Source organism: Puma concolor, chromosome C2 (genome assembly GCF_028749965.1).
Source record: "Puma concolor isolate L17-30 chromosome C2, mPumCon1.1.hap2, whole genome shotgun sequence".
Classification (NCBI taxonomy): domain Eukaryota; kingdom Metazoa; phylum Chordata; class Mammalia; order Carnivora; family Felidae; genus Puma; species Puma concolor.
This window is the reverse complement of record NC_141675.1, coordinates 146,089,775-146,099,280: the sequence shown is the minus strand read 5'-3', so window position 1 is coordinate 146,099,280 and position 9,506 is coordinate 146,089,775. Positions and strand designations below refer to the sequence as shown.

The following is a 9,506-nucleotide window of genomic DNA, read 5'->3' as shown; positions in this document are numbered from 1 at the left end:
CCTGGGATAGTAACCACACACACATTTTTATCTTGTAATCATCCATGGGCAATAATGACAGTGAAAATAAATAAATGTGACAGCATCTTTGCAAAAAAGATTCAATTTACTGAAAGACATACTTAGAGATCAAGAAGAAAACTTTTGTTGCATTTTAAAAGATACTCTGTATGAGCTTGCATGATGGAGCCAGAGAAAGACGACACCTTTCTTTCACCATAGCCTGTATTGAGGATTTTGCTACTTTGAAGAGATAGCATGGGATGAATACGACCAGAAGCAGAATCCATGTTTCGCAGGAGGACACGTCTTGGGAGTCCAGGGGTTCTAGAATTTTTCAGTACAATCCATATGACCAATATCTACCATAGCAGGATGGGCTGCAGCAGCCATATCCGTAGCCACCGTACCCGTGACAGCCAGAGCCGTAGCCACGGCCATAGCCCCCATAGCAGTTGCTGTCGTAGGTCATGGTGTCAGGGAGGATGGCGTAGAAGAGGAAGATACTTCCCTGAGTTCGAATATCAGTTTCCATGAGGTGTTCTATATTTCCTCCGTAGGAGGCGAGGCAAGTCACAGGCAAAGTTGAGCGTATTGCAAATTATTTTGCATTAACTACGAACAACGCCAACTGCAAAACTCTCATTTCGTTAGGCAGCATGAAGCCTTCAGAACCCAAATTGCTCTGCTGTTGTGTCAAGGTTTTCAGTCAGATCATGTGCATTGAATGACAGATAACTGACTTGGTTTTAAAGCCCTCTCTCACTGAGGACTCAAATTTAAATTCCATAATGGAGTTCTATGAAATCACAAAAACTGTGCAGACTTTAATTGATTCCAATCGTTTTGGGCTTAATAATAACCTCAAGTTCATCTGCCCATTGCAGATGAAAAAGCTACTCAGTTTAGCTTTGGAAAAACACAAGTGCTAAGGGGTAAATTTTATTTAAAGCATGAGATATATAATATTGCCCAATATGTCTTTTCAGCTAAAACAATTCATTTTATTTGAAATGCATAACCCAGGTGACATTTTTATAAGATCAATCTTTACAAGTGTACCCCTATGTTTTGTTTTCATATTTTACCAAATTCTAGCTTGGATTGCCATTTCCACCTGATGGCACACCATTTCTTCTTGTCCCTTCCAGGCCAACAACAAAATTCAACGACATTCTAGTCTTCAGAATGAAAGCTCACTTGAATTAAAGCCTTCACCTCTCCTGCCCCTCTTGAAGTTGACTTTATTGTGCGGAGGTATGCTTTTGATTGAAAGGGAATGCCTTCATCTGTCCTGTGCTGACATCTGTGTCTGCATAATGCAGGTTGCCAGTTTCCATTGCCATTAACCAAAAAACTCCTCTGGTCAATCCATTACCTGCCATCCAGTGCTATATCTTTGTGGCTTTATAGCCAGAAAAGTTTTTCGCTGTGCGAGGGAAAATCATGAGCCTGCACTCAAATCCATCCGGTAGGCACCAAGTGTATTCTCTACCTGCTGGTGTTGTGTTTCTTGGGTCACTCATGGGACTTGCTCCTTCTCAGGAAAATCAGAGTGTGCCTTTCTCTACTTTTATTTTATTTTATTAAATTTTTTTAATGTTTATCTACTTTTGAGAGAGAGAGAGAGAGAGAGATACAGAGCTTGAGTAGAGAAGGGGCAGAGAGAGAGGGAGACACAGAATCCAAAGCAGGCTCCAGGCTCTGAGGTGTCAGCACAGAGCCTGATGTGGGGCTCAAACCGATGGACCATGAGATCATAACCGGAGCTGAAGTCAGACGCTTAACCGACTGAGCCCCCCAGGTGCCCCTTTCTCCACTTTTAGATGCAGAGCCTTAATGTAGGGTTTCTCTTTCCTTTGCAATGACCCAAGACCCCTACATGAGGACTTAAGTATGTCTGACCGCTCTTGTTCAACTCATCCGCTCTCCACTAAAGCTTATAGCCAGGAAAACAGTTTGGGGATGAAATAAATGATAATAAGAGCAAAGGATATTCTAGTCCCTACTACGTGCCAGACAGTGTTGTAAGAGTTTGACACACACTAGCTAATTTGACTCTTCAAAATTGTCTTGTGGGGTAGGTGTTACTGTTACCATCCCACATACAAGCGGAGCCTACTGTTAAAGTCACAAAGCTATAAGTGATAGAGGTAAGATTTGAACCCAGAGAGCTGATTTCAGAAGTTTCATTCTTATCTATTATGCTCTACTGACTCTTATGAATTAATCTTACTAAGAACACAAGTTCAGAGGGCTATTTCTCTTAATTATTGCAGTAAGCTCAGAGCCTCATTGCATTAAAAAGCACTGGGCATTAGAAACGTATTAACGTTTCTCATAATCCAAGATATTTTACCAAGACTTCATTGCTTGTTGTTGAAATGCTATTAGCACCGTGAAAGATATCTCTGCCAGTATTGTTATTTTAAAGAAAGAAATGCCTATATTCACCTTTGAGTCAAAACACAAACGTTACAAATGTGTTGGATTTTAAAGAAAACTCTTTCATGAAAATGCAATTTTATAAATTAAATAAAATCTCATTTCTGTTTTCTGGCTATAGATGCGGACATAGATTTGAAACCGTGAAAAAAAAAGATGTTTTAAAAATAGAATCCTAAAAGGAAATATTAATGTAAGTGAAAAAGAAAAGCCCGGTCTTCCCGGGACTGGTGGTCCAGAATTTCAAACTGTTGGCTTTTTGTCGATGGTCTCATGAAATTGAGTGATACCTTTTGGCTTTTCCTAGTAAACCATCTCTCATGTGAAAATATGGAAAATCCCTAAAGAGGAAAAAAAAAAAAACGAGTTTGGAACAGAAGAGATGGAAAATCTCAAATGAAGGTAGATTATTATGGCGTGTTGGATGTCAGCCAGAAAAGGGTAAAAATTTTGGTTGTTTGGAGCCGAGAATGTCTACTACAAATGTTGTTTTTTATCATAAAGGCTGGTTACAAATTGCTAATTTGAAGGTCTTGTGTAAGTAAGGTTTTGAAGATGGGACAATTGATTCTTATTAATGATTCACAAATGATTCAGGTTGTGGCACAACAACAGCAAATGTCTTCATTACCCCTGAAGCCATACCCTAAAACCAGGAGTGGACAAATTACTCAGAGAGGTCTTGCAAATTATCCAGTGGCCTGACTTGTGTGGTGGGTCCCACTCACACTGAGGGCATATAAAAGGCCCTCTGCAGGGGAATCGTCCACACCGAAGTGACACTTCTCTCCTTCTCTACCCAAGCACAACCTCAACAGCCAACACCATGTGTGGAAGCTACTACGGAAACTCTTACGGAGGCTGTGGCTATGGAGGCTGCGGCTATGGAGGCTGTGGCTATGGAGGCTGCGGCTATGGAGGCTGTGGCTATGGAGGCTGCGGCTATGGAGGCTGCGGCTATGGAGGCTGTGGCTATGGAGGCTGCGGCTATGGAGGCTGTGGCTATGGAGGCTGCGGCTATGGAGGCCTGGGCTGTGGCTATGGCTCCTGCTATGGCTGTGGCTATGGATATCGCTCCCACTCTCTCCATGGCTGTGGCTCTGGCTGTGGCTACTAGTAACGAGGGCACCATGGGAGACTCTCACCCTCTACACCTGGACGTGGGATTCACCAATTCTCAGCCCCACACGTTCTGAGCCTTTCCCTTGGGTGACATCCTGCAGGATGAAAGTCTAGTAGGTCTGTTGCTGCCTACAGCCTAACCTACAGATTCCTGGATTTACCTCGTGGAGTGGAAGATGGTGAAATTCACCCGTGACCCCACAGTTCCGCCCTCATCAGGATGATGGTGTCACAGCGACTGCCTTGATGATGTCCATGCTGGAGTTCGTTTCTGTGACCTAATAAACTTGTTCAATCCAAATGGCAGTTCTGGTTTTGATGTTGGTCATTTAATGCCCAGTATTACAAATTTTGTTCTGTTTTGTTTTGTTTTCTGTTTTCAAGAAAGCTAACAACTGCTTTCTTTGGGAGGTATTTTTTTATTATCTTTAGGTCAGTCGTCTTAGAAAAGTTTTTGTAAAGTTCAGTTTCCTCCTCCTCTGCTACTGAGGGAATGCTATCTCTTATGCTGGGTAACAGGTAACAGTAAATCAAGTACTACTTACACATTAGGTTAAGCATTGCCTGGCATATAGTACATAATAAAGAAAAAATTAATTTCCCCAAACTTTTATATTCGTGTTCCATAAATCAAATGAACATTGTTGCTGTATGCTTCTCTACTTTTAATCTTCCATCTCAAAGGTACTATTTTAAGGGATGCCTGGGTGGTTCTCTCGGTTAAGCCTCCAACTTTGGCTCAGGTCATGATCTCACAGTTTAAGTGCGGGCCCCGCATCAGGCTCGGTGCCGATAGCTCAGAGCCTGGAGCCTGCTTCAGATTCTGTGTCTCCCTCTCTCTCTGCCCCTCCCCTGCTTGCACTCTCTCTCTGTCTCAAAAATTTTAGTATATGTGCTGCCGAAGCGAGCACGCTCTCTCTCAAAAATAAACATTAAAAAAAATTTTTTAAATAGGCACACATTTTTTAAAGTTATCCATTTTATTTTATTTATTTTATTATTTTTTAATGTTTATTTATTTTGTGAACTTGTGAACTGTGAGATCATGACCGGAGTCAAGGGTGGAGGTTTAACTGACTGAGCCACCCAGGCATCCCTCAAGGTATCCATTTTAAAGGTATGAGAGACATAACCTAAGGAATAGTTTAACGATCTATTACATCCCAAGCTGGTAATAAATTGTAAAACTATTTGGAATGCATGGTGGGCCATAATATTTAGATAAAATCTCTGTTTCACATGTAGGCTGAGAAGCTTCAGGGTCTCATGAGATTCCAATTCCAGATGTTGGATAGGACTGTGGTCACATCTGAGGCTTAGCTGGGATGGATTCATTTCCAGACTCATGTTACTGTTGGCAGATCTCAGTTCATTGGAGTTGTAGGAATGAAAGGCTCATTTTCTTGCTGGCTGTTGGCCAGGGTCCCTTGCAAACCCTCTGCTGGCAGTCACCTTCAGTTGGAAAAGGTTGCCCATGGTTCCTTGCCAAGTAAATTTCCAACATGGTTGCTTGTTTTCTCAAAGCCAGCAAGGAAGAAGAAAGACTCCAGCAAGATGAATGCCATAATCTCATGTAACATAATCACTTACACATAACTATTAAATTTGCCATATTTTATTGGTTACAAAGCAACTCACAGGTCTCCCTCACACTCACAGGGAGGAGGTCATCCCAGGGCATTTTCATCAGGAGGCAGGAATCAAGGGGGCATGTGGAGAGTCTGTGTACCACAGACTCAATATTATTCATCCTTTATAGGAATTAACAAGTTGTCCTTCATTTTCAGTGTTCTTCAACAACTTAGATAATAGGATCATCTCATCCTTGAATTTGGTAGAATTCTGAGAAATCGTCTGTGTCTCGGCTATTTTGTGAAGTATTTTGTTAATGATTTTCTTTATTCTAAAGAAATTGGTCTGCTTTTGATTTATAAATCTAATGGCATCCATTGTAGTAATCTGTATTTTCCTAAGAGATGATCTATTTCATCTAGGTTTTCAAATTTATTATATACATAGAGCTCTTAAAAGTTGCTTGCCTCATATGATGTTTAAAATTTCTTCTGTTTTAATGTTCCTTCATGTTATTTATTTTTTCAACGTTTTTTTTTGTTTGTTTTGTTTTTTTTTTTATTTTTGGGACAGAGAGAGACAGAGCATGAACGGGGGAGGGGCAGAGAGAGAGGGAGACACAGAATCGGAAACAGGCTCCAGGCTCTGAGCCATCAGCCCAGAGCCAGACGCGGGGCTCTAACTCCCGGACCGCGAGATCGTGACCTGGCTGAAGTCAGACGCTTAACCGACTGCGCCACCCAGGCGCCCCCATGTTATTTATTTTTTATATGGTTTCTGTCTCTCTTTTTTTTCTTCACCAAATTAGCAAGGTCTGTTAATTCTCTCAAATAACAGCATTTTGGCTCGTTATAAATCACCTTTTTTTTTTGTGATTCACTACCTCATTAATGTCTACGTTTCTATTTATTATTTCTATCTTTGTGCTTTTTTGCTTTTTAAAGTTTCCTTTATAAGTGTTTTAAAGCATAGTATGAAATATGAATTTATTTTATTTCACTTTTACTGATGAAAGTCTTCATGCTATAATCTTTTTAAAACACTGCTTTAAATATTTCTCATAGGCCCTGTTATGGACCATTTTCATCATTTTAATTATTTTAAAATCTGTAATTTCACTTGTATGACCACTCTCACCCAAAAATTTTTTGACAGAAGGCTTTATATTTTCCACGTAAACGGGTATTTTTTTTTTTTTTTTTTTTTTTTTTTTTTTTTTACAGCTTGATTTTATTTTTAAAGGGCTTTCTGTTCTTTGGTTTTGTTAACAATTATTAGTTTTATTGTCTGACATCAGAGAGTATTTTTTTCTAGTATTTCTACTTTACAAAACTTATTAATGCTGTCTGTAAATACACAATAAATTCTTGTGGATGTTTTGTGGGAGCTTGAGAAGATGATTCATGTCTGTTACTAGTATATAAAGGTTAATATGTAACCATAAAAGCTGCCTTATTGATAACATTGTTTAAGTCTTCGCTTTTTTTTACTTATTTTTTCCACTTTATTTGTCTTGATCTGAAAGTGCTGCTTTAAAGTCACCTATTACTAATATGTTACTATCTATGCCTTGGCATCATATATCTGTACCTTCATATGCATCTTGAGAAGTGTAAGATATTTCTTGTGATTGGTTTCGTATTTGCATGAGAAAGCTCCCCCTTTGTCGCAGTTCATGCTTTTTGGCCTGAATTCTATTTGGTTGATATCAGGATTGTTATATTTTCTTGTGACATTTTGCCCAGATACCTTCGTATATGTCTTTATTTTTGTATTCCTGAATATTTTGTTTTAGATGTATATGTACAGCACATATATACGTGTTTTGTTTCATGAGCCAAATTTAAAATGTTTTCTTTAATAGGTAAATGAAGCCAATTCATATATGTTGATATGACGGATATGTTTCATAATTCAATATACTTTAATAAATTATAAAAATGGTATTTGGATGGTTGTGGTTTTTCTAGTGGTTATTTGGGTATCTTTGTATCTGTAACAATTTTAATGTGCTTAGTTTCCTTTTTGCTTATTCAACCTTTTATTATCTGACATATATATATTCATATATATCTGACATATATATATACTAGTTATATTCATATTCGTAACTTGCCCTGTTGTCTATACAACATCAGCTTCATTTATTTTCCTCTTTACCTCTTCTGCTGCTCCCTTGTCTTTTAGTTGGATTATTACTACTTTGTCATCACAACACATTTATATAACATATTTATATATTATTAATATTATTATGTATAATTAATATATAAATTATATATTATTAATTAATATAATCCTCAAGTCTAGTCTTTGTTTTGATTTGGCTGTATGTTACACTAAATATATATCACTGCACACACACATAGTCACACATATGTATATATGTATACACACAGACATGTATACACACACACAGACATATATCTATATGTCTTCAATGTTTTGCTACTCAGTATAGGCTTGTGGGTGAAGAATTTCCTAATTTCTTCTATGCTGAAAACTGTTGTTCTAATACATTGTTATATGAATAGCAGCTTCCTTAGATATAAAGTCTTTAGTTAATGCTTGTTTTTATTAGTCTTTAAATGATTCTCTTCTGTCTCTTTTTGAATGCAGCTTTTGAAAATTCTAATAGCCTAATTATTTATTCTATGTAAATTATTTGATTGCCTAAAAGCCTTGAGTAAGCTTTCTTTATCATTAAAATATACTATTTTAATAGCTTATATTTATAATTAATAATTTTATATTAATATTCTCTGTTTCCAATTAGGACCTGTCAATGAGAATGTTCAGATCAAGCAAAATAGATTAATACCAAAATGCATCAAAATTACCATTTTGAAAAGTAAAGACAAAGAAAAAAATCTTGAAAATCACCAGAGACACACAACACATGATCTAAATAACAGCAATTTGAATAACAGTTGATTTGTCATCTGAAAGGATGGAGTAATAAAAAACAGCATAGTATTTTTCAAATGCTGGGAAAAAAAGAACTGTCAATGTATTTTACATCTTGCAAAACTATTTTGAAGAATGAAGGGTAGGGTCCCTGGGTGGCTCAGTTGGTTAAGCGTCCCACTCTTTTTTTAATGTTTATTTTTTTTATTTTTGAGAGAGAAGGAGGGGGAGGGGCAGAGAGAGAGGGAGACGCAGAATCTGAAGCAGGATTCAGGCTCCGAGCTGTCAGCACAGAGCCTGATGTGGGGCTCAAACCCATGAACTGAAGCATCCCACTCTTGACTTTGGCTCAGCTGGTTCTGGGCTGCCAACACAGAGTCCACCTGGGATTCTCTCCTCTCTCTGACCCTGCCCTGCTTGTACTCTCTTCCTCTCTCTCTCTCTCAAAATAAATAAGTAAACATTAAAAAAAATGAAGGGGAAATAAAAACATCCTCAGGAGAAAATAAATAATTTGTCGTTAGTAAACCTACATTTAAAGATTGACTTCAGGGCGCCTGGGTGGCGCAGTCGGTTGAGTGTCCGACTTCAGCCAGGTCACGATCTCGCGGTCCGGGAGTTCGAGCCCCGCGTCGCGCTCTGGGCTGATGGCTCAGAGCCTGGAGCCTGTTTCCGATTCTGTGTCTCCCTCTCTCTCTGCCCCTCCCCCGTTCATGCTCTGTCTCTCTCTGTCCCAAAAATAAATAAACGTTGAAAAAAAAATTTAAAAAAAAAATAAAGATTGACTTCAAAAAGTTCTTCAAACAAAAAGGAAATGCTAAAGGAGGGGATCTTGAACCATCAAGAAGGCACAATGGAAAAAACAGAAGTATGAGTATATCCAATAGACTAATCTCTTCCTCATGACTTTTAGAAATCATATTTGGTGATGGAAATAAAAATTATAACACTATAAGCAAGGCAATAATATTAAAAGTAGACATGCTTTTAACACTATAAGCAATGATATTAAAAGTAGACATGATGAGGGAATCTAATCAAAGGAAATGCCCAACACTTCATTTGTGCCCATAAATATTGACATACTAGTACACTGTTATAAGTTGCATGTGCATACAGTAATACCCAGAGGAAGCATTAAAAAAAAAAACTATGCAAATATATACGTTCAATAATACCATAAGTAAGTTAAGATGAGAGGAGAGGGGAGTTAAGATGACACAGTAGTAAGGAGACCCTGGGTTTGTCTCCTCACTCAAACACAGCTAGATCAACATCAAACCATTTTGAACACCTAGGAAATTGATCTAAGGATTAACAGAATAGCCTGCATAATTTGAGGGAGAAAACTGGGCAGGCAGGTACCTAGTGTGGAGAGGTGAACTGGAGGAGAGAAGAGCCATAGTGCTGGAGAGGGGACACTGCCGTTCTTACCAAGAGGAGAAAGACGGAGAGGGAGA

The 9,506-nt window shown here is 38.3% G+C and overlaps 1 protein-coding gene across 1 annotated transcript; it reads right to left on the bottom strand.

Annotated features, from left to right (window-relative positions):
• Positions 1-337: 337 nt before the first annotated feature.
• Positions 338-472, bottom strand: LOC147577582 (keratin-associated protein 20-1-like). The gene has a single exon (XM_086720254.1). The coding sequence runs from the start codon at positions 470-472 to the stop codon at positions 338-340; it is 135 nt and encodes a 44-aa protein (XP_086576380.1).
• Positions 473-9,506: the final 9,034 nt, after the last annotated feature.